The sequence below is a fragment of the Anopheles bellator genome, chromosome 1 (genome assembly GCF_943735745.2).
Source record: "Anopheles bellator chromosome 1, idAnoBellAS_SP24_06.2, whole genome shotgun sequence".
Lineage (NCBI taxonomy): Eukaryota > Metazoa > Arthropoda > Insecta > Diptera > Culicidae > Anopheles > Anopheles bellator.
The window spans coordinates 5,268,402-5,292,682 of record NC_071285.1 but is presented as its reverse complement, the minus strand read 5'-3'; the positions used below and the strand labels follow the sequence as shown (position 1 = coordinate 5,292,682).

Genomic DNA, 24,281 nt, shown 5'->3' with positions numbered 1-24,281 from the left:
GCCGTCAGCCGTCGTACCTTCCCGCCAGCTCACGGAGATTCCGTACAGACGACAGACAGATGATATGCCACGGTTCGCAGCACTTCGAACAAGCTTCGAACGAATCGCTTGAAGTTAGGCCGGCGAATGCTCCACATTCTTCGCCAACTTGTGACGATGTACCCTTCCGGGTGACAGGGTTGTTTCAAAGGGTGCGCTCTCTCTGCCCTCGGGGGGCCTCTGCGGCGTGCTTCATCCGTTCTGAAACCTTCGATTGGTCCCGTGATAAGCGAACCTACGGCTTGGGGCGGGCCGCCGAGGTTTCCTGATACTATTTACAAATCACTTCAGAGCGATGGAAAAGTGTCAATCAGAAAAGGAGAGCAAAGTGTTACCGGGATGTGTCACCGGGATTTGCCAGGTTGTCAGGGCGTCGGATGAACCGACGCAGCGGATCGATCGGGGAAGGATTGGAATTCCTTTTTCTACCAAGCGGCAAGCGATTGGAGGTTTGCGATTAAGCTGGCGTTGTCGCTGTTTGATGAGGTCACCTTTTTGAGGTCTCGTTGATGCTGATGGTTTCGTTTACAAGGTAACGGTGCGACTCCCGGTTTTACATGGATTCAAAAGTGAAACTTCATAATCCAGAAATGGTGCTCTTGCCTCTTTGTTTGTAACGAGGACATCTTGGCAAGGTATTTCTTTTGCTTGTTTGTAACGAGGAGTTTCATCCATTTAGAGCGTGTAGATGAAAATGTAAAAATGTGTTGGCCGAAATAGAAGGTTGGCTCCAAAATAGAATCGCGTCCTTCGGAAAGTTTCTTTCATCGCATTAGCGTGATTAGAAACCGTGTCGGTAATTGCATCACGATGCATCTCGGAACGGGTCGGTCGCGATTCGTGTGCTCCTTCGGAACCATTGAAGGACAAATCGCTCCCGTCAACAATCGGTGAAGCCCATTTTCGCCGCCCTTGTCGAATTGGAGCTGAGTGGAGCCCTAAGCGGTACCGATTTAATCGATTCGAGCGATTTAACTTCCACGCGCCACACATTTGGGTCATACCGTCGCGACGTCTCATGTGAATCGGGGCGATGTAAGTCGTCCGTTCCGTCGTCGGCACGTCGGAGCTCTTCAGTCGATTTCCGCTGTCGCGTTCGAGTAGCCTCGGGGCGTGCCGTTTGCGAATCGCGTGCTGCAATAAACACAGCGCAAGTGCAGCGAAGCGAGTTGTTGTGCCAGAATGGCGACGGCGGTTGAATCCTTCAACTCAGCTCAGTCAGTGGAGTCAATATTTGAGTAGACAATTTATCAAGCGAAGTGCTATGGAGTGATGTTTTTTGGCAAAAGAACCACAGCCAAAACGCCACGATTCGATGTACTAAAAATTGTGGCCATCTCACGGCTCGAGTCTGGAAAGGCTAAATCCGTTCTCCTTTTGCAGGGCAACGCGAAACACAGGCAACGCGAACGCGGAATCTACTTGTCCATCGGAAATGATGGATAACAAGATCAATTTAAGCGCCTTTCAACTCCAACACCGGACCCACCGGATGTTCGCCAGTCACTTGCCGAGGGCTAGCGAGATTACGACAAGAAACGCTTGATTAGACGGATCGATTTCCGATGCTTGCCGCCGCCGATGTCCCGATGGGAAGCATGCGGAGCTAATGGTCCAATTGCTGTCTTTCTAACCCACCCGCCCGACGACGACGACGACCGGAAGTCGATAAGTTTATTAGTGACTTTACTTTCGACACGGATTCGTGTCGTGATTGATCGAGCACGGGTCTTTGTTTTCGCACTTTTTACACCGAAAATGGGCGCGTCGGGTTGCAAGGTCCTTCAGTATTCGAGTAATACTCGAGCAGTATTCGAGCACTCAGGGCTCAGAATCTGAGGACATTGCGATTACAAACTTTGGCATCGGCAACTTTGATGAGATGATGCTAAAAACGAACTGCTCGAAACTGCTCGAATCGTTAGTATCAGTGAAGACTTAGTTTGTGCGGCTTCAATTACCGAGTCGGCTAGTCAGTTTTCAACAAGGATTCCCCAGTAGCCCACACCAGCCTGTTGCCCATAGGGGTCCTCCTGGGAGCGCCATTAAAGCCAACATCATTGGCATCACTTTGCGTGGGCTGGACCAAGACCAAGGATTTGTTTTTGGTAGAATGTGACAACGTACATGTGATCCGGCACGCCCTAGCTCCCCACCTGGTGGCCATCGTATCGATTTTTCCGATTTACTCCCCTTGTCTAGTCTAGTAAAAGTAGTTTACGGCCGAAAGGTTGCCATCGCTTCCATCAGCTCGCTGAACCGTGTTGCGACATTCCATTCCGATGGTCCCGGTTCCTCGGTACATGTGTTGAAGTTTCCGATGCCCAAGACGAGCAGACGCTTTGCCTTTCGGCTCTGGCTTTCGTAAATACGTCCGTGAACCGGCATAACTTGGTGGGATAGTTTTCGTGAAGGCGAAAGGAGAAGGAAAGTTTTTGCTCGGTCGAGCAGAACCGGAAAGTGCGTCACGGCAGCATCTCCTTGCCGCTTGTAGAACATCTTCATCTGGTCGTTCGATTCGCGTGTCTCCGTGGCACGTGCCCTCGTGGGCACCATCAGCAGACCGGCTCAGTTCGCCTCGTTCGGTTCGGTGGAGGAACGAAAACCCCACCGGCTTGGAGCGGAGTGTATCGTCCTCGCGGTTTTGGCGGCCAGGACATAGACAACGGCTCTAATCAACTCGTGTGTCTTCCTCCCTGTTTTGCCGCGTTTCCCATTGTCGACAGCCCAATGAAACGGTCCCGGAGCGCGACGAGTTAATCGGGCACTTATTTCTGGTGTTGACGCAAAGTTTATGGCGGGGTTTCGGGTTTCGGGGCCGAACCCATTGTATCCCACTTTACTGCCCACGACACCGATTTGATGGGAGATAAATTTTAAGTATTTTCCAATTTTTAAGTACTCCAACATAATGTCCTTTCGCTTTGCATTGTTTTCGAGCTGGCCAAATTATCCAACACCTCGCTCGACTTCCGCTCGACTGCACCGGGGATAGGGTTGCGGCACCTTTAAGGCGGCTTAAATTTCCGGTGTCGGAAGCAATACGGGGCGGGCTGACCGAAAAAAAAGGGAGATTAAAATTCTGAGACCGGGGCAGGTCCTCGTGCGGATCGGCGAAAGTGGTCTCCGCGGCGGCAAACAATAAGGAAGGATCATAACTCCGTTATCGCCCGCCGCCCGAACGGATCTCTCACACAAAAAGTGTAATTGAATTCTTCGTTTCGGGCCGCCTTTCCCGGGGGAACGCGGGGGAGACCTGGCCGCACGCGAATGCAAATGGTGCCGGCATCGACGAGGATACCATCTTTATGGGGACGCTGTGGGTGATTTTTAATACCGTGCTCAATTATTCCGCCACTTCACCTACTTTTTCTTCGCGGTGGGTTTTCTTTCTGCTTTCTCCCGGGCAAGCGTTACGGGTCCCAAGGACACTCGAGAGGGAAGCGGGCCACATATAAAGACCCAGCTCCAGTCTGTTATTAGACGCCTGGAGTGGTGTCACGTTTACTCCCCGCACGTTTTTTGGGGGCTCAGGGCTATTGCGCAGGGTCGTGATTCATTTTCGTAAAGTTAATATTAATGGGTAACGTGGCAATATTGAGTCTACGAATTCGTGCTTCTAAACTACCACCTCTTTCAGGCTGTTCCGCTGTAAATCAGGATGGCCGCCGGAAGCTGCCATGGTCTGGTCGTCCGGTCGAATTGTGAGGTGTCTGACATCGGAGCCCGGTGGGCGATAAAATGATTATCAGCATAAATACCATGTCCTTGCCCGAGGCTTAGCTGCCCGAGCGGCAGCGGCAACAGCAGCACGATAAACCGTTAATCCGCTTTACACATTACTCACGGACCCGAAACTCCAATCCATCAGCCCGAAGGGATCGCGTAAGGGATGTGTGCAGCAAAGTGGTTATGCTGTGAAGGCTCGGCGCGAAAATGTGCCAACATCGACGACGCCCTTCGTGAGCCAAGCGTTGCCTACGGAACTGTTGAAGTTGTTCAATCGCTTACTTTATCGATCGATTATCGCGTTCATGTTTTCTTTTAGTTTGAGACACCGAGAACCAGACGATTACTAAACGATCGTTAGATGTGATCACCCAACATAATATTTTGCGGGGTCACTAACTTGTGGAGACAGGAAGTTACTGCCCTGAGCTGGTTAAAAAATGTAAATTCCGTGCCCCTTCAATGGAATGCTAAACAGTCAGCAAACGTGTCGCAATTAATTCAATTGATGAACTTCCCAACGGCGGAAACAGCGGACCACCCCAACGATATCTGGAAAAGGCATAAATATAAATGAAACCATCGGAGGAGACAACTTGCCGTAAAAGTTGGTCCACACCGAGCTGTGGCCGCCACGAGCATAAATGCAAAGCAAAAACGAAGCGGGAACCCAACATTGACCGCGTGTGGCGTATCGGGAGCAACATAAATCTCGCAACTAACGCGCGTTGCTTATGAGTGACTTTCTTCTTCTCACGCGAATCGCTCCCGAGTTCCGACTTGGGCTTTTATTTTGTGCCCCGTCGGCGAAGGACACACCACGTTGGAGATGGGCACCGCGGGCTCTTTGTGGTTGGGGGTCGGAATTTGTTGTACGGGAAACCGGGTCCGCTGGAGAACCCGTGGTCGTGGTTACAAAACTTTGGCGGGAAAAACGGGAATGACCAAACGCCAGCGGCCAACTCGGAGTTGGCGTGGGATTATCATAAGCGATGGGGCGATAGAGAGACGTAATCAGGAGCGGTTCGGCAGAGGGAACAATACCGTTGGCCACCAAAACCACTCGACAACCCTTTTCACTTCCGCTACACGAAGGCTGCAGGCTACAGCAAGCACCACACACTCTGACACTGTCCGATTTTTCCCATTTCAGATTGCACGACTCCGGGGCCGAGGATTCTGTCAACATGGCCAGCGAACTCTATCGATCGTTTCCGGCCTCGATGGACCGGGCAGTCGGTGGCATTTGAAGTCGGCGATCACTCGTTGCGTGAGGAATTCAACCGGAAGCCCCGAAGTGGCCCAACGATGGTACCGAATTCCCCGGACCGCGCGGATGTCCATCCATCCGCTTCGATCGCTTCATCCAGTTATTGTTTCCTTCCAGCTGCTCAGCGGAGCACGAGCGGTGGGTCCTAGTAGCAGCAGCAGCAGCAGCAGCAGCGAGTAAACACCAAGAAGGACGATCCGAGTCCTGGGGCTGGGCGCAATGGCCGCGGCCCGCACGGCGGTCGGCTTGGTGAGAGCGAATCTATTCATCACCATCAATCGCATCATTCTCGGCTCGTTCAGCAACATCGCGATCAGCATCGGTACGTGCTACTTTCTCGCCCCGGCCGGCCCAGTCCAGGCGGCGATCCGCCTGACGCAGCGCAACAACCATGGCAACATCTCGGAACTGTTGGACAATTTGCTCCGCGGCTACGACAACAGCATCCGGCCCGATTTTGGCGGTAAGCAGCGTACTTTCGGTCGGTCCGAACGGCCAAGCTATCAAAATGTTAATTGAGGCCACAGAAGAAAGCGTTTAGGGTCCGGGGAATGGTTTCCGGTTTGTTGCCCGGACCCAAATGCGGCCGAAACGGACAGACCGAGCCAGCCGTCAGCGTGTCCGGGGACGTGTGCGCCCTTTCGAATCGACGAATCTCGGTTGCCTCGGTTCTAGGTCCTACCATTTGATGATTTCCAGTTTCCGAGAGGAAGCAGCCCATCAATATTCATTAATAGTTGATGGCCGATGGTGCCGATCTCGCACAATGAGTTTGTTGGTCGTTCGGTGACCGACTTGACATGCCCGCCGTTTGTGTCCTTGGGCGGCCTTTTGACTATGGGCTCCGAATGCGGGGGCTACGGGTCCCCGGACGGGTCCAGCTTCTTTGATGATCCATTTTTACGCGTAACACGGCCGGTTCGTGCCCGGTTGTCCGATTTGCCATGCCGTGGTTCCTAATCTCGGTGAAGCGAATCTCGGCAGCTCGAGGCTGTTGAAATGCAAATCCTTCCGCAGTCGCTGCACATGGCAGCGATTATCTTTCACCAAATGTTAGGTGTCCCGGACCTTCTATTTCGGTTCCCTGAGAGAATTATCTTGGTGTCACTAGTAAAAACAATCATTGGTGCAAGTGCACTACCTGGAATTACTACCAAGAAGTGCTTTTACTTTAATTTACAAAAGATGATTCAGTCGAATATGTTTTCAATCCCATTGCATACCTTCAGGCGCATTTGCTGTCTGTGTTCTAAAACATGTTCTAAAAAGTTCTAGAACATAAGTTTTTGTTCGTATTCAATTGTAGATTTGCCTTTTTCATTTGTTTTCCTCCTTTTGTCGCATTTTTGTTATTTCATAACAATTTTTCTAAGTCTCTGTATGGGCCTTCTCCAATCGTTTTGTTTTCCACTCCAAAGCAACAATCACACTGGAGCTGTGCTCTGGTGAAGAACCAAGCGGTGTGCCACTTTGCATGCGTTAATCGAAATTTGATTAATACCGTAGTTAATTTGGTTTTCCGGTTCTCGACCGAAAACGGAACCAATCAACGTAATCCATCGAATCAATCACGCCCCGGCGGGCAACTTATACGAGGTATCGAAAACTTAAGCCAATAACTCCGGAACCCCAGAACGCCCATCCCGAAGGTGTCCATGGCGGAAGGGACCATCGCGAACGGAGTTCCTGTCAACAACTTATTAACTTCCTGCTCTATTACCGTGTCCTCTATGTTTCCGACGTGGATGCTGGTGCTACTGCTGATGACGGGACCGCCAACAGGACCACCGGCGGTGATCGAGGTGGATATCATGGTACGCAGCATGGGCCCCATCTCCGAGGTGGATATGGTAAGTGTTGTCAGCGTTTCCTTGGCATCCGCCGCAGTCCTCAGGGACACGTGGACGAGAGGTACAGAAACTTTCCCGAGTCTGTAGGATCCATAGGCCTTCCCCATGGCGAACAGGAGAAAAACAGCAATCCAACTCCGAGGATGATGCACGCAGAGGTGAAAAGTCAAAAGTGATGGCGAAACGAGGTGAAACTTTCCCCCGGAAAATGTGCGCGTGTGTGTCCATGTTGGAGGACACACGCTGGATGGGTGTTGATGGGCCAAGCAATCGACGTCGTCGTCGTCGATGATGAAAACGATGATGGCGCTGTTTTTGCCCTAAGGCCTGCCGATCACTTGGCTCACGAGGTGATTGAAGGGTTTCAGCTTTCAGGGCGCCCAACTCAGCCCAACCCCCAGGGTCGGAATGAAACCACATGAAAGCGCCGATGAAATGGAATTGGTCCGGAAACGGGACGCACAGCACACCCAAGTTAGTTAGTTCCAGTTCGAAGCAAATTCCTACCAAATGGCGCACGCAAACCACGCGCGCGCGGTCAACCGTCGGGTTGCCTTTTGGTGCCTTTTTGGTGGTCGGTAGTTGCCCGTTTTGTTTTGTATACTTCTTATGGATTTTTTACTTAGATTTTTGCCTAATTTTAGGTAACTGTAAGAGCAGTTTATTGCGTTTCAACAGTTACAGCTCGGTAGTGTTTGTTCACTGCTTGTTGTCATGTTTCATTATTTGACGATTTGTCTCCTTTTTTCGGCCGTTTTGTGGTCCGTTTTCGATTACCTACACGGTGCGCCCTTACAATTTGCCCTTATCATGTAGGGTCTACTTTTTTCTTTTCAGCTTCCTTTACTCATTGCTGCGATGACATTGGCCTTTTTTTACGGCCACGCCATTTGTTCCACGGCCAACCGATCCTAAACGGGCGAGTCACGGTTTCAGGTGCAAGGCCTGTGACCGGCCCCAAAAATGTCCGGGAGAATGGGAAAAAGTTAAGACGTAAAGAGGCGAACAAGACGGAAGCCACACTCCACACTCTCCACGGCCCACCATCCCATCCCTGCGCATAGTTGCCGCCATAGTTCGGGTTCCACAGGAGTCAGGAGAGTAAAAAGTTTCACGGATTTTCACCTTTCTCCCGAATAGTTCTTGCGAAACGGCAAACCCGGGCGGGGCCGGGATCTTTGCCCCGGTTTTTTGTAGCTCCTTGACCCGGAACCCGCGCCCGGTAAACAACGGCCCGGCTTCTAACGGCCTGGGGGAAAGGTTGCGGCATCTTTTACGACCTACTTCACGGGCGCCCAGAAAGAGTAACACATGTAACAGCTCCATTGTAGGAAGGTTTTTTTTCCCTCCCTGGCCAGACGCTGGAGAAGATTATTATTACACCGGTGCTTGTTGATGCACGCCGGGGCCAGTATCGACACGCCCGAAAAGGTGAACGGGGTTTGTTAGGGAACTTCCGGTCGGGACGTTCCACGCGAGCTGCCGGGACACACGGGAAGGACACAATATTGATTTATGTTTAGATACGCCTTAGCCATTTCAGTGTGCTCACTTCCGGGGGGGTCCTTTGTCGAAACTGTCTGGCTGCTCCGGACGCAGGAGGATGTTTTTCAATTGTAAGTCCCGTGATTGATGGAGACGCTGAAGTTGGGGGTACTTTTATTACGACCTCTGAAGCATAATGCCACTACATTGAACGAGCAATATGTAGGGGGTCTTTTCGAGCGATTACTACAACAGAGATTGGACTCGGTTAGCAAGCGGTTCGAAAGGATTCAGTCTTTCCGACAAGTGTCATCACAAGACAAACTGCTCGAAACTGCTCGAATCACCAACACGAAAGGAGCCTCTGGTTTTGTGGCTAAATTAAATAACACTCGCAGCTCATTTGCCCGACGGTCCTTGCCGAGCTAATGGGCGGCCCTCGAGTGTGGTGAACAACAATTGCCAACAATTAGCAAACAGGAACCGCGGGCAGTCACAAGTCGAACACGTTTCCGTTTTGAATCTCTCCCCCAATAACTAATGACGCCACGCCACGCTGTTTCGTTCGAGGGCGCTCTTTCAGGCTCTTTGGGGAGAGCTAAAATTTAAGACTAACGGGCGAAGTGGTTTCCGCTTCTCGCGATTTAATTTTACCGTATCTTCTTCCGTTTTCCTCTCCCTGCCCTGCTCTCTGCCGAAGACCTACTCGATGGACTGCTACTTCCGGCAGTCATGGGTCGACCGGCGGCTAGCATTCAGCGGTGCCCAGGACACGCTGGCCCTCAGCATTTCGATGCTCGGGCGCATCTGGAAGCCGGATACGTACTTCTACAACGGCAAGCAGAGCTACCTGCACACCATCACGACGCCAAACAAGTTCGTGCGCCTCTACCAGGACGGCCGTGTGCTCTACTCTAGCCGGTAAGTAACCTCAAATGCCATTCCACTTATTTTTTCGTTAAAAAGAGAGCGACTCCAACCACACAACAACCGTTCGCTACAATTGCTTTGCCTTGCCGAGCTCCTCGAGAGGACTTCGGGGTCGTTGCGCGAGTAAATGAATTGCAATTAATTCCGGCCGGCACGTTTCATGTCTGATCGCCCCCACCGGGAAGCCCAACTTGAGGTCGCGTTGTAGTAATTGATAGAGTGAAGAGATTTTTCTTCCCTTTACCTGGCCTGAAGATCCTGAATCTATAGAGTAGTTCAGCCGATCATCCTGTCCACCAGTGGACGTGCACTTCAATACATCACAGTAATGCTTTAAAGTGTGTTGGCCATATACCCCTGAAGGTATGCTATTAGCATTACTTGTGGTCTCCCGTTGCAAACTTAATTCTGGAACGACGCCAAAAAATATCTCAAAAAATGTACATGGAAACGGGGGATTGTGTTAAAAAAAATTATAATTAGAGTGTATTATAATATCGATTCCAATACGTAATGAATCTCTGCAAAAGTGCGTCTAAAGTAAAAATGTAGATTCAAAAAGGACGACTTCCGAGAAGACCGATAATAGTCCAATCAAATTGTGTTAAGAAATTATATTTTTAACTTTCGATGTCGCTACCAAGCGCGGCACTGATTGATTCAATTTGCGCCATAAATCCATAAACTGTAATGGCAATCAATTTTTGCCCGGTTCCATTTCGTGGGACAGTGGCCACGAGGTGCACACCATTTTGGACCACTCGATGTTCAGTCGATGGCCCTGCTTTCAATCAAAAAGCCTCGTTTCACTTTCATGTTTAACTACATTTTTACCGCACCGGCAAAGTTACTTTGGGCGACGGCACGGCACGTTGATCCGCCGACTTCGAAACACGAGCCTTTCCCTCTGATTCGCCCGACCATCCGGACGGACGGACCGGACCAGCCCCAACCGGAGTGTGTCAACGGAAACCCATCAGTTTGGCCATTAATTGAGCCTCCGGGCCCTCGGGCCATTTTGCGTGTCGTGGGAGCGGAGAAATCGGAACATACTTTTTCCGGTTCGGATTTCTATTAATGCATTTCGGGAAAGGGACAAAAAATAAGCGCCAGCCGATCCCGGGGAAAATTGGTGTGCAAAGTGGCCACTAGCAGTCCAGTGGGGGAGTGCCCGGCACCGCAAAAAAGGAACGAAACGAAACGCCAATTTGTTTTCGACCGTCGACACACTCGAAGGACGTCTCGCACGCGGCGCGCAGTGCTTGAGAAGCGATCATGAAGTGGCGGGAAATTGGGTGAACCGATGGCGAGTAGCCACGCTGCCAGAAATAGCCCGGCTCGGGGCACCGGGACACCAGATAGGCCGAATGGAGAGACAATATTTGAACAGCTGAAGTGTGCTTGCTTCGGGGACGTCGGCAGCATCCTTTCGATCCTAGGCGGGCCTCAGCAGGACAGCGGGACGCGCCTCGGAGTCGGTGTAGAAGTTGCCTTATCTTACGATAACCAAAAGTATAGACCATGAAAAAAATCTGAATTGGAAGGTTGAAATAATGATAAGTATTTGCTGTTCATATGTTGTTTTTCGTAATTATGTTTTTAACTATTTATATTTTGTTTCATTTCATATTTATGATGTTTAACCACTCATGTTATGATTCTTTTAGTTCAGTTTTACCTAATCAATTAATGTACGCAAAATAGTTCTAGAAGCCCGCATTGTCGCTTCGCGGCCTTGGCCCCCCTTGTTCCGCCCGAATCAACGAAGGAAATAGCGTCGATCATCGACAATCACTTCATGCCCGGCCTCCGGACGTCGGAAACGCCAAACATAAAAACTTCCTTCACAGCAAACAACAGAAGCCCACAGTCCGACAGAACAGAAGCGAGAAAAACAGACCAAGAAAAGCACGGCACCAAGTCTGACCAATGGCGAGGACAAAAAACAGGACGAAAAGCCGGACAAAAGCAACAAACGCACCAAACTCAATCAGCTTCATTCGCGCGCCGCGCGCAACGTTTATGTTTGCGCTGTCGAAGTATGGCTCGAAGTTCATCAATAACAGCGCGAACAGCCCGGAAGCGGGCTGAGGCTGGTATTGACGCCAACACGGCGAGATTGCTGTGCCCCCGAGGCCGTTGTGGGACGGAAACGACGGCCCTAAACAAATTGTGACCGCAGCCCCGGCGTGGTGCCCGGCCGGATACCGGATGTCGTTCGCGGAATGACCGCGACGCAAACATTCGCGCGAGTCCCTCGAGGGGATGGCCCGGAACACGGCGCGGACACAGTGTTTGTGCGAGTGTGTATGAAAATGAAATCCTTTGAAAGGGATCACGCGCAGGTAACGGATCGGAAATCACTTGAGGCTTATGAATAATCATAAAGTTTGACGATGGGTCAGTTAAAAGTGTGGAGCTCCAAGCCTGTCGATGACGGTCTGGCACCTGGTTCCGGTTCCGCTTCTAGTGCCCTGAACTTAAGTCGGCTCGCATTTTAATGGATCGCAGTTTAATGGGCAGCGATCGGTTCGAAGTGAAACCATCAAATCCGGAGTGTGGCTGCTTTAATACCATAGCCGTTGGTGGCACCGGACCAATCGGAAGGACGTTACGAGTTGCAAGTTAATGTGGAGTAAAATTGAATGCTAACATTGGTGCGTATGTCTGGTGGTCGGGTATTAGAAGGAAATGTACTGTGCAATTGGCATTAGCATGAACTGGAAGGTTCCGGTAGACCTAATGGTTGAAGCCAATCGGTTGATTCAACAACATTGAGCCCGATGTTTCCTAAACTCAAAAATAAGTATCGCGTATCGTCCAAATGTTTTGAAAGTTGAGCTAAAATATCATCAAATATTCATTTCTTTGTCCTATTTCCTCGGCTGAAATTCAAGCTACATTTGTGAGTTACGCTTTCTACGCCTCTGTCTTTAGGCGGTAGCTTTAAAAAGGCATTCCGGCAGCATTCGCATAATGCCGCCGTTAGTGCCGCCGGCCACCACGGGCGGCAGTCACTGGCGGCGGAAGTAGTCGGGCACGCATCATGCTTAATTTTGCTCCGGGGATTAATTTGAAACCGGAAGGGGAATTACATTTTCGCTTCCTTGATGCTGTGGCTTTTCAGGTTCGTTCCGATCGTTCGCTGCCCGCGTCCTTGCTGGTTCTCGTCCTCGCCAGAGTTCTCCCGTTCTGCTCGTCCTCTTCGGATGGTTTAATTTCAACAACCATCGGCCCACCGGCGGTTGATCACACAACTGTTGCGTCGCCCCAGTTTGTTTGGCAGTTTTGCGGCGCAACTCATTCCTGAAGCACCATCACCGTTCGTCATATTGGTGAATATTTCGAAATCGAGGTTTGCGGTCATGCGTAGCTTTTCTGCTAAATTTTCCGCGAATTTTTGAAGCACTGCAAAGGAACGTGTCTCGCGGGGCACAGCGTTGCGAAAGGAAGGCCGTATTCTGATCGAATTAATTCCACGGACTGTCTCGGAACAAGCTGTGTCTCGGCCGGAATGGGGAAAAAATACCCTGATTATCACTTTGTCGTCGTCGCACTTTTAATTTTTTCGTTTCATCTTCGCGCAAAATCGCATTTCGTAGTGCAGCGGGGTTCCTCGGAAGCGAGGTTTACTGTTACCATCGGTGGCCGAAAACGGGACGCGCACTTCTGTAGCAAATTGCCAATTATCGTACCATTAGCCGCTTTCTGTTTCATTTTTTTCTCCACTCTCTTTCAAATCCTCGCTCCGGTGTCCTCGCCCGTTGCATCTTATATTTGGTGTCCTTTTTTTGTCCTAGCTCGCTCGGTCATCTCGGATGCCTTGTTGTGTGGTTAGGGATTAAGCCCGCACCGTACTGTCAGCTGTGTACTAAACGCGAATGGCGGCTGTGGTTTCTCTTTCGCAGGCTCACCATTAAGGCCGGCTGCCCGATGAACCTAGAGGACTTCCCGATGGACACGCAGCGCTGCCCGCTGAAGTTTGGATCGTGTAAGTAATCGGATCGATGAGTGGTACCCGGAGCAATCGGATCAAAATGGCAAAACAAGTTTTCTTCATTTTTTTACGGAGCCTGTACGAAATGTGAAGTAATTCCTTGGCGTATGGTAATGGTGGCAAACATCTGTCGGTGGGTATTCCGGGGCGATACGCTTCGTTTGCTTCAATTTGTCGCTAAGTCGATCGGAATTCCAAACGCCCTTTTTTGCGTGTATCCATGGAACAGTGGGAAGAGCAAGAAAAAGTGGCCATAAATATTTTCAGAATTAAATAAGTTGAATATAAGGGAATTTAGGATAAGTATTCAAAGCGAGTGGCAACTTTGAAGGTGTCAAAATCAGGAAACGGGAAACTCAACAGTTGCTAGCCGTGCCCTTAATCCACAGGATCCACGTGTTGCCTGGCGGGGTTTCGGAATGGCTGGCAATAAATCTCTCTCAGCTCGTTGGCACAGGATGTGGTATGATTTTTCCAGGTGTGTAAACTTTTGAGTCACTACACTGATCCAGATTCCTGATACGAATCGGTCGGATCGCCTCGAAACAAAACAAATTGAGCGAAAGCGGGCGAAGCAGAAAGGATCTCCGAAAGGGAAGTCAACCTGGGCAACGAACCGGAACTACTGGAGGAATCAGGCAGAGGAGGACGAATGTTTTGCCCGCCCGTTTCTTCTTATTATGACTTTGCATCGGTAAATAGCATGGCACACATGGCGCAAGGCGCACGTGCATCTGCAAGGCTCGGTTCCGGCCGGAAACTTCTTCTTCCAACTGTAGGTGCTAGTGTTTGCTGTTCGCACGATTTGTTCCCGTGTCACGGATTGCCTGGCACGTTGCATGCACTTTGGCTCCATGCATTCAATTAACAGTTTTTCGTAAACTTTGCACTCACCGCGGGAACCGATAGAAGCAGCATAATTTATTATAGCGCTACTAGTGTATGAAATGAATCCATTAACGGGGCCTCAGACACTTCATGCCCTTCTCTGGTTTATTTCGTGCTTTTTGGTAACTTTTCACTTTGAGCTGCTGACGAGTTTGCCAATTTATTAGGAATCGGGTAGAGTTTCTGTACACCGGCCAGTTCTCGAACTGTAATTTCTTCCTATCGATCGATAAGAGTCTTCTACTAAGAATGGCCCGCTCATAATCGTTGTCGTGCGTTTCATTACCATCACATTACTGAGCGTCAAGTGAAATCGTTCTGCTACATAAGGCCGTTTAATTCCATTATATTCCGTCGTAGGCGTTAAAGAACTAGAAGGCGGAACAGGGCCCCCCGCCCGAGAGCAGGGACGGATAAAACCAGGATACAAATTCGTCTTGCGGAACCGTCGGCCGCTCGTTCGGGTCCGGGTCCGGTTTATGAAAATCTAATCATCAGCGCCCTCTGCGCCATCGGGCGACGATGATGCGCTAACACCAATCAGCTGTTTCTGTTCATTTGTATGCAAATCTACTTAAGCATCTAATCACTACATTCATCGCAACGGGCCGAGCTTCGCCTGTGCACTGGCCCACAGTCCTGGGTCCGGTTCGGTACCGGAAAGCGACACAAAGTCGGCCGGCCGGAAGCTCGACCGGAACGCAAGCTAAGGAGCCCTCTGATGGAAATGAATAGTTTGGTGAAAATGTGAAATTAATTCGAGACAAGCCGAAGTGTGCCGGGATCGCGGGATGGACCACACCACATCCTCGTGCCGGTGCCGTGAAGGAAACAACCAATTTTCGCCCTAGGCCGCCAAAGTTTTCGACAAAAGTCTTATCAATGCGCACTGGCAATGCACTTCCATGGCGACTGAGATCCTGTTCCATGTAAGAAGTGGGCGATGGGCGCGATGACCGCGTCACGCGAAGTCTGGCGCGGTCTGGGAAAATTAGAGAGAGACAGAGAGAGAGACCGAGTGAACGAGAGAACACCACAAATCATGAATATTTATGAGCGATTCAAACACACCACAACGATGCTGGTCCAGCAGAGAGGCTTTCTGGATGAAAAATCCCTAGCGGCCTGCCCTTTCTGTTCAAGCGGTTCCTGATCGCCAACAGGACAGGACCGACGCGCTAACGCTTCCATTTGTCCCGGTTTTGATTGTTCTTGAACGATTGGAGGCAGGACGTTTCACCGAGTGTTTCACAAACTATGGTTACACCGAGCCTTGATTTGCATTCTTAGAATGGAACCGTTGTTTTTGACTACCTCTAGGCATTGGTTTGACTATTTCTTAAATATGTTTCCAATTATCTTAAATTTTTTTACTTTGACGAATTTCGACCGTGCCAGAAACAATCATAGCGGCCTTTGCTTGATCTCTTGTCTCCCGTAACTGTCAAACATCGGTTATCCTTGGAAGGAGTTGTCCATTTCATGATGTCAAACTGCCATGTCTACTAGATGAGTGAGGAATATATGAAAGACTTGAGCTTATTGTTATGCAGACAGACCGATGCAAAGCGCACCCGAAGCTTTGCTTAACGACCAAACGGAGATGGAATGAAAACGACACTTTCTGCGCCATCTTCGTTAATTACATTAAAGATGGGCAACCTAATGAGTAGCGGTTCGGTGCGATTACTCCCGAATGGTGGTTAAATAGTCGGGGGTAAACCTAATTAGGCTACCGGGCCTCTACTTATCTCTACCGTCGTTGATTTTATTCATCTTTTTCACGCCTCACACAGTTGGCTACACCACGAACGATGTCCTGTACCGGTGGAACAGTGGCCGGTCGGCTGTGGCCATCGCCGAGGACATGAAGCTGTCGCAGTTCGATCTGGTCGACTGCCCGGCCGGAAACGTGACCGATCGGGTGGTCCACAACACGGCCAGCGCCGGTGCTACCGTCCTAAACGGGGCCAGCAACGCCGATCTGGAGCTGGGCCTCGTCCTCGACGGCGGAACGGGCCGAGCGACGGCCACCGGCGGCGGAAGCGGAAATTCCAACGGGAAGCTTTACGTGTGTAAGTATACTGCCGGATGACCCGGGCCGGGCCGGTCTCTCATCCGTCGTTCACTCGTACGGGGCAGGACACGTGTCCCGTTTCGCACCGAAAGGGGGATTACGAATTTTAATTGCATCCCAAACGCGGCCCATTCATTATGCGAACCAATGGCTCGGCAATTGGGAGACCCTTAATCGAAGGGCTTCGAACCGAATGGAGTTTACGGAAAGGACATAATCTTATCGGTGTTTTTTTGGTACTGTCTTTAATAATGTAATTATTTTAAAATTTCGCTTCGAAACGGGTGAATTGGTCAAGATTTTTTTACCGAAGAACTTTTGCATCGATTTAATAGAACTAGATCTTTAAAACCGCTCGCCTGAAAAGGACACCCGATAATTTGCGGTTAAAATAGAGCAAATGTTACCCTTCAGGGTGCACGCAGTGCTTGAAAATTAATTTAGTTACGAACTCAGACCATCGAAAGTGCTCACGCCCTTCCAGCACCTACGGCCGTGTCCTGTGTCCGCAAGACCCCTTTCGGTGGGGGAAGAAAATGGCCAGCAGCGGAGCTCATTCATATTCATCATGTTTGCACCCATAAAAACCGCTTACCCAGCCGCTCACACCCGGACCCACGGGGCTCTCAAGGACTTCGAAGAGGACAGGAAGAACCGGGGATTCTAGTGACCGGCGAAGCTGGTTCCTTGCTGGAGCAAACGCTGATCTCAGCGGGAAACGCGCGGTGGCTGCATAATCTCGCTGGACCACCTCGGGCACGTGTGCAGTTTTCCAAACCATAGCCCCCACTGGTCCGTGGTCCGAAGTGGCCTGACCGAAGTCGGACGGAAAAACGGGGCAAAAGCTCGTTTCTAATCCAAATAGGTTCGAGGATCACTCGCCAGGTTTATCCGCCTCAGTTCTTAATGCCTGGCCACGGGGAATTAGAAGCGATAACATTCGTTTGCAAATACCATAAGCGTAATGGGAGCGATTTGTCTACGTTGTAGGGTCCCCCGCGCCCTCCAATGCTGTAATGTGTGGATTCGGCCAAAAGAAAATCTCCAACCGACCCGATAATGCAACAACGTTATTTGTATCGCTGCCCACGGATTGGGACGGAGCGTCGAAAACTATTTTCTTCCGCCATCCGGTTAAGCTTCAAGTATCGGGCTCCGCAGCAGAGCATTACATCGGAAGGAAAGCTTCGCCCGGATGGCATAATTCAATTCCGTATGGCGGTATGCATCCGCGTTCACCGTTTGAAGCGGATTGTTTTGAGGCGATTGTTTTTCATTTCTTGTTTATAAGTCCCTTTTTTGTTTGTTTCAACCAAGAAGGGGTATTAAGCTGCTGCTGCTGCTGGCGAAGCTCTATCAATCTGGATGGCTCTTCAGTACAAAGCAGAGATAAATCTCGTTACGAATCAATTTGGAGCTCTTTCTAAGGATGATAATACCGACGCGGTTTCGGGCTTGGACGGTCTTTCGGTCTCCTGTATAAAGTCTGCTTCATCAGAAACAACTTCCGATAAAAAGAATACCCCAACAAGGCTGATCCTCCCGCGGAAGCGGACCGCTACTTAACACACAGAAAGCAAAGCGCGGAAATTGCATCACAAAAGACAAAAACCACAAGGTGGAATAAAATAATGGTTGCATTTTCTTTGCGCCGCCAGCGAACTCACTCTCATAAGCTCCGCAAGCTCCTGACTATTTAATTCAAGCAGAAGCAAGCGTTTTTTGGATCCCGGTTTTTGTGTGGATCGCGCATTCTTATGCTACAGGAAAACCGGGAACCCCGTTTGACATGCAGATCATTCGTGGGATAGGGCAGCAGATGCAGAAAGAGAGTGTTTTTAATGCTACCGGAGGAGCCAGGTGAGATTGTTCCCGTTGGCTGTTTACTTTTTTGTGGCCACCCGAACGCGATCCGGGATTTTTTAATATTCAACCGTAACACGCTTTGGTTACGAGACGGCTAAAAAAGTCATCCAGATAGACAGCAACTTTACGTTGCACTATATCCGATATGGCCCTTTAAATGTTTAAAAAAATGTAGCAAAACACTTAGGCACAATTGATAAGTTATCAAATTTGTCTAACAAATATTCTGTCCTGTGAACCGCTTGTCTCCTTTCATATGAACAGGGAAAAATCTGCTTGCAACGTGGCATCTGATTGTCCTCTCGACAATCTCGGTACAGAGAACGGTCGTGACCTGATTTGTTTCGGAGCCTATCAAGCCATTTAACCCGTTTATCGCAATCGTTCTGCTAGTGACATGACCCTTCATCATCACCGCGAAGGACATTTACGGTGAGCGAGTTTGAAGGGCGAATGAATAAAAAAGTTAGACCCCCGATTGAGGCACAATCTCTTCAGCCCACGAAGCTCGTCCCCATGGCCAGCGTTGCTGTTGATCATTCATTACATCTGATTTTCGGTTTCGAAAAGGATCCGGCTTTGGGGTTGGGAACGGCCAGACACACCACGGAACAGACCGTTTCGTTGGCAACAATCACACTTCGCGTGCCACGTGCTTAGGGCGATACCAGACGGTCGACTTTTATCCAATCCAATCCAATCGTTGGACCGTAGGCTGGGCCGACGGATTGATCAGTTTGTGGAGTTCCTTAAATTTCTGATTCCTTCAAAAGGCACTGTTTATTCCGTGATGACTGATTACTCTGTGATTTACATGGTTCATGATTTGGGGAAAATTTTTGTTAAATAATACCATGAGAAATCCATCACACTTATCGATCCTTGCCACGCTTCCCAAGCAGACACAGGCATGCCGCACCGGGAAGGCTTCCAAGAATCATCAACCGTCACGAGTTTGGGGCACGCTTCTCCTTCTCGATTCTTTCCCCGTAGGAGCCCGAGACAACAATTCGAATCAATTCGCGAGCAAACAGACCTGAAATTACAACCCGCCCAAACCGGGGACCGGAAGCGGCGCCCAAATAAACCTACTCCCGGGCAGGGCCGACGGTGGAGGTTGTTTTCCTTCTAAGCTGCCAAATTCCCCCGCCGAAAAGGGGGTGTGAAGAGATTAAAACCCACACACGCGGGGCGGAACCGGAGAAAGCTTTTTAAGAAATTCGATCCTTCGAAAGACGGAGACTCCCGGTTCCTTGTGGGCTTAATTTTGGTGTCGCAAACAGGATGTTTGCTTTTCGTGTTCATTTAAGTCTCGATAGCCGTATCCTGTTGAGGCGATGTGTGCTTCTAATGCTGCCCACACAAAGGCCACTTGTTGGGATACTTATCCGCTGACGTCGCGATCGGACCTAAGGATAGCCAGCAGTTTCGAGAGCTGAGGGAATGAAGTTGTCAATCTTGGCGGTGGCTTCTTCTGATCACGCTTTCTCGAATGCGGAAGATTGTGGTTAACTCCTGCATTTAGATAGTGTTTACTTGGCTTCGATTGTAAACCCATAAGTGGGAATCTGCTCGCGAATTCGCGTGGTTTCCGCTGTTTTGAATTTTGTAATTGGCATTTACTGTTCCTATTTGTCCGCGGTCCGCGTTTGATATTCAAATGCGGCCCCAATCGTTGCCGTTGGCTCGCCCCAACCTCAACTACATACTGTGCTGCGCTGTGTTCCCGGCTCGTAATCAAAAACCCGGAGCCCAGGTCCTGCCTGGAGGCTGCCACGCTGTTGTTGCCGCGCCCTATCGTCGACTCCCCATCGGTATTGACGTTCGGAATATTAATACATTGATAAATAGGGAATCATCTATTCAAATAAGGTTCCCCGTTGTAACGTAACAGGCAATAACCCGTTGGCCCTGGCCCCGCTTGCCCCGCCAGACGGGAGACATATTCTTATTCATGTTTTTCTCCCACCACCACCGTGGTCTTTGCCATCGGGGAGTTCGGGTGATAAGGGGGTAAATATTGTTATAGGATTAATAGCCCGGCCTCGGCCCCGGGGGCCCTTCGCGAGTCCTTTGCATACGGGCGGACGGCGCCCGCGATAACAGCGGTAGTTGATTGTGGTATGTTCTTTGTGTCCTTTCCAGCGGAATACTCGATGCTGCTGGTGAGCTTCCATCTGCAGCGGCACATGGGCAACTTCCTGATACAAGTGTACGGACCGTGCGTGCTGCTCGTCGTCCTGTCCTGGGTGTCCTTCTGGTTGAACCGCGAAGCGACGGCCGATCGGTAAGAGGCACCGCCCGCGCCCTGCCACCATCGATGTTGACCCCCTGTTGTGTGCTCTGCTTTTCCCAGCGTATCGCTCGGCATCACCACCGTCCTGACGATGACGTTCCTCGGGCTGGAGGCACGGACGGACCTGCCGAAAGTTCCTTATCCGACGGCGCTCGACTTTTTCGTGTTTCTGTCGTTCGCGTTCATCTTCGCGACGATCATCCAGTTCGCGATCGTGCACTACTTCACCAAGTACGGCTCGGGCGAGTGCTACTTCAGCGTGGAGGAGCTCACGTCGAGCTCGGATGAGGAGGATAGCGACGACCGGGACACCAGGGCGCCCAATCCGAACGGGAAACGCTGCTCGACCATAACCTCAATCAGTGGCACCGGTGCCGATTCCCGCTACGTCGAGGTGATCCCACTGTCCGTCTGTTCGTTTTCGACGGTGCGCAAAAGTCCCAAACCGTCCTGGACGGACGTGTCCTGTTTCGGGGGCAGCCCCGGGGAAGATGATCCCGTCACCATGACTACCTCGTCGTCGCTGATGGCCACGCCACCGCTGTCAGTGGCGACGGCAACAATGGCGACCACCTCCTTCTCCGTCGGTAAGCACCGACGGAGGGCCAGTGGTGGTGGTGGTGGCGGGGTGCCCACTACATCGCACCGTGCCCAGCACATCACCATCGATCCGACGATACCAACGACGCTGGCCGGCGGGACCCCGAACGTGCACAGGACCCGCCGGCGAAGGAAACGGGAGCCACGGTTCAACTCGGTGTCCAAAATCGATCGTGCCTCGCGCATCTTCTTCCCACTGCTGTTCCTGGCCATCAACGTGTTCTACTGGTCTCTGTACTTGTCGCGCAGCGAGCGGCTGCCGCAGCAGCACCACAAGACCGGATAGAAGGGGCCGCCGCTAGAAATGGCAGCAAGCATCGCCGACTGCCAGGCCGTCACCGAGATTTGTCGATCGCATAATAGTAATAGTGAAGCGATAGTAAACTGTAGTAGTACTTTAAAATGGAAAACGGAATTTGACGGGCGAAAGCGTGAAGAAGCTCAACTCACATTTCAAACGTTACGTAGCGTAGTGTGATTGTAAAACTAGCTAAACATTTCATGTGCCAAAGCCATTACAACAGTGAAACAATGTTAATGATAATAGGAAGCCAACCGTAGGGGTTGAATTGAACCGTCGTGAAGCTCCGACACCGGAAACCATCGGGGTTAGCATTCGCCTGGGACCAGATGCGCTTAATTACGACGAAGGGGGCGAATGGAACTAGTCCTGTTTAGCCTACGCTTACAAAAGAGACACACAACCGGGCCGGTGTCCCGGGGGCAACCTGCAGCAGGGCGAACTAAGGGGTCAATTTCTGGGGCACACTGGGGGGCCTGCGGCAAGTTGTTAGCATCACGAGCAGGAACAAGAACGTTACCGTTAGTTAAAAGAGATTTAAAGTGGCCGAGCTAGTGTCAGTAACCGTAAAAAACGTGCTGTTGGATGTGTCTGTCGGCCGGTGTAGTGCAAATAAAAACAAAATGATTCAAATCTGACCGGTATCTGCCATCCGAACGATCGCCGCGTCACGTAAAAGAAGATAAGTACAACTAACCTGCCCGACATCGAAGCATCCCGCGCAAGAGTCACCACTCACCTCACTGATAAAAGATACTGCATTCTTCTTCTTCACCTTTTATTCTTTTGCTCTAGTCATGTCGGTGGCCTGTCTTGGTGCCTACAATTGTCATACAATTGTTGTGTCGCTTTGCGAACGTAAGGCTGCCTTTGCCGCAACGGATTTTTGTTTTCTAAAAATAAGCCATTAAATCACCCAGCTTCGCAAGGTACACATCCGGCACGAGCGCCTTCGTGGCGGGATCGTCGGAGCTGGCAAACTTGACAATATCCGCCGCATTATGGATTCCCGTTTCGACCAGCAGCGTCTGAAAGTGGCAGTTTTTTCCCAGCAGTATGTCGGTGTTGCACCGATCCCCGATCATGAGCGTCCGGGCCGGGTCTACGTGGTACTCCTTGCGAATGATGTCGCAAATATGAGCATTCGGTTTACCCATCACAATCGGTCGCCGCTCGGCACATGTGGTCACGGCCTGCACGATGCTACCCGTGCCGGGAATGACACGGTTCGGGGTCGGGAACCGTTCGTCGGTGTTGGTACCGATGTACAGTACGTCCGGATCGTTCAAATAGGAGGCCGCTTTCATCATTTTTACGAAACTGAAATGCTCATCGAATCCCACGATCACGGCACCAACGTCGGGATCGGGCACGAACTGGGACACTGTGTCCGCCAGCGTACCAGTGAGCGTATCCGGTCCCACACCGATATGCCGGATGTCAACGGCATCGAGTTCTTTCGTGATTCCCGTCGAGCCGATTACGTAGACGGTTTTCGTGAAGTTTAGATTCTTGAGATACTGAGCGGCCAGGTACGCCGTGGAGATGATGTTATCCTGTGCGGGGCGGGAATTTATCGGTGAGAATCATCAATGTGGGTAAAAGTTAATTCACTTACTATGGTCACGTTGAAACCCAATCGGACCGCTTTCTCCACAAACTCTGGTCGCGTTTTGGTGGAGTTGTTCGTCACGAAGAACAGCTTTTTGCCACCGGTAATGAACCGGTTGATGACGTCGGTCGCACCGGGCAGCGGATTGTTTTCTACCCAAATCACCCCGTCACAGTCGGTTAGCACCGTGTCGTACGAATCGATCCACTGCTTTACTTCGGCCGGCGCCAGGGTCGCAAGGTTCGTTCCGGAGTATTTTGACATCCTGGCAGCTATGGACAGAAATGCAACGAAATTGAACATCGGACAGCAGCATTATACGTCGGCCAAGGTACTCACGATTAACTTAAAACACGATATAAATAAATATAAAAATTTTAAAAGACCTTCGAAAACTGTGCAAACAAATCTGACATTGGCGAAAGTCAAAGCAAACGTCAGTGAGGTTAGGGGATGCTCGAACTCGAACGGACAGTTTAATTCTAATTCGTTTCATCACATAAAATGCTTTTAGGCATTCAGCTATGGCATAAATCGGGCAATTACATACATCCTTAAAATGAAACAAATAACAGATTACCCATCTAACCTTTTTTCGTTTTTTACGGTTTGTTGGGCACGACTGATTTGTTTACGTGCAGGGCGCAGTTCATCGCTTGCTGCAACGTCACAGGAAAGTGCTTGACTATGCACCATAAACGGTGCGAAGGGTCCCCTATTGGCTTTGGCGATGGTTGCGTTGATATTTCTGCAAACACAGACAGAAAGGATTGAGAGGCACAGTGCGCTGCACGGTGTGTGATACGACGTCGCTCCGTTAGTTGGTTCTTGTGCCGACCGTGGGTGTCATTGTGAGGAGGCGAAAAAAGTGTGGTCAGAGCCTGGCCGATGTGCTTTTTACGAGTGCCACTGTGGCCCAAAGAGTGGTGGTGCTAATGGTGTGTGGCGGGACAAAGGCAGCGCAAGAAATCTCAGCCCACAGCGTGTGGGTTCAATTTGGTGGCCATACAAGTGCAGTGCGAGGTGCATTAGATAATTAGATAAGATGTGAAGTAATTGAGTGAAGAAGTCTGCACAAAAAAATTAACCAATCAGAGATTGGTTACGATTCCCGTTTTTGCCCCTGCGATAGCCCCCACGCGACGCTCGTGTGTGTGGCGTTGTGCGCGTGTCTGTTCACGGTCCTGGCTCCTGCAATCTCGCTCGTTCTCTCTCTCTCTCTTTTTCGCATTCGACCTGTTCGTTGGCTGCTCTCACCGTTGCCAAGGGTGAAGGCCAACCGATGTACCGAAGATGAAGCGCGCAGGATGCTGTGAGTGAAAGCAGAGAAGGCAGAAAGGG

At 50.5% G+C, this 24,281-nt stretch overlaps 2 protein-coding genes across 2 annotated transcripts; one reads left to right on the top strand and one right to left on the bottom strand.

Annotated features, from left to right (window-relative positions):
* Nucleotides 1–5,257: 5,257 nt before the first annotated feature.
* LOC131206516 (gamma-aminobutyric acid receptor alpha-like) lies at nt 5,258–21,313 on the top strand. The gene is made up of 8 exons (XM_058199097.1): nt 5,258–5,501; nt 6,821–6,888; nt 9,074–9,294; nt 13,212–13,294; nt 15,985–16,263; nt 20,277–20,418; nt 20,488–20,946; nt 21,031–21,313. Exons 1-8 carry the CDS (start codon nt 5,258–5,260, stop codon nt 21,311–21,313), a joined length of 1,779 nt encoding a protein of 592 aa, XP_058055080.1.
* An 809-nt stretch (nt 21,314–22,122) lies between these two features.
* LOC131214982 (glycerol-3-phosphate phosphatase-like) lies at nt 22,123–23,350 on the bottom strand. Its single transcript, XM_058209339.1, has 3 exons — nt 23,280–23,350; nt 22,947–23,212; nt 22,123–22,884 (listed from the first exon to the last, which is right to left on the bottom strand). The coding sequence occupies exons 2-3, from the start codon at nt 23,202–23,204 to the stop codon at nt 22,222–22,224; spliced, it is 921 nt and encodes a 306-aa protein (XP_058065322.1). The 5' UTR covers nt 23,205–23,212; nt 23,280–23,350; the 3' UTR covers nt 22,123–22,221.
* Between the last annotated feature and the right edge of the window lie 931 nt (nt 23,351–24,281).

What these genes read in the sequence shown, in the direction of transcription:
- LOC131214982 (XM_058209339.1), bottom strand. Translation starts at nt 23,204, where the DNA reads ATGTCAAAATACTCCGGAACGAACCTTGCGACCCTGGCGCCGGCCGAA. An exon ending in TGGGTTTCAACGTGACCATA is followed by an intron (nt 22,885 to 22,946) that starts GTAAGTGAATTA and finishes CGCCCCGCACAG; the next exon opens with GATAACATCATCTCCACGGC.
- LOC131206516 (XM_058199097.1), top strand. Translation starts at nt 5,258, where the DNA reads ATGGCCGCGGCCCGCACGGCGGTCGGCTTGGTGAGAGCGAATCTATTC. An exon ending in CCATCTCCGAGGTGGATATG is followed by an intron (nt 6,889 to 9,073) that starts GTAAGTGTTGTC and finishes TCTCTGCCGAAG; the next exon opens with ACCTACTCGATGGACTGCTA. An exon ending in CCCGCTGAAGTTTGGATCGT is followed by an intron (nt 13,295 to 15,984) that starts GTAAGTAATCGG and finishes CGCCTCACACAG; the next exon opens with TTGGCTACACCACGAACGAT.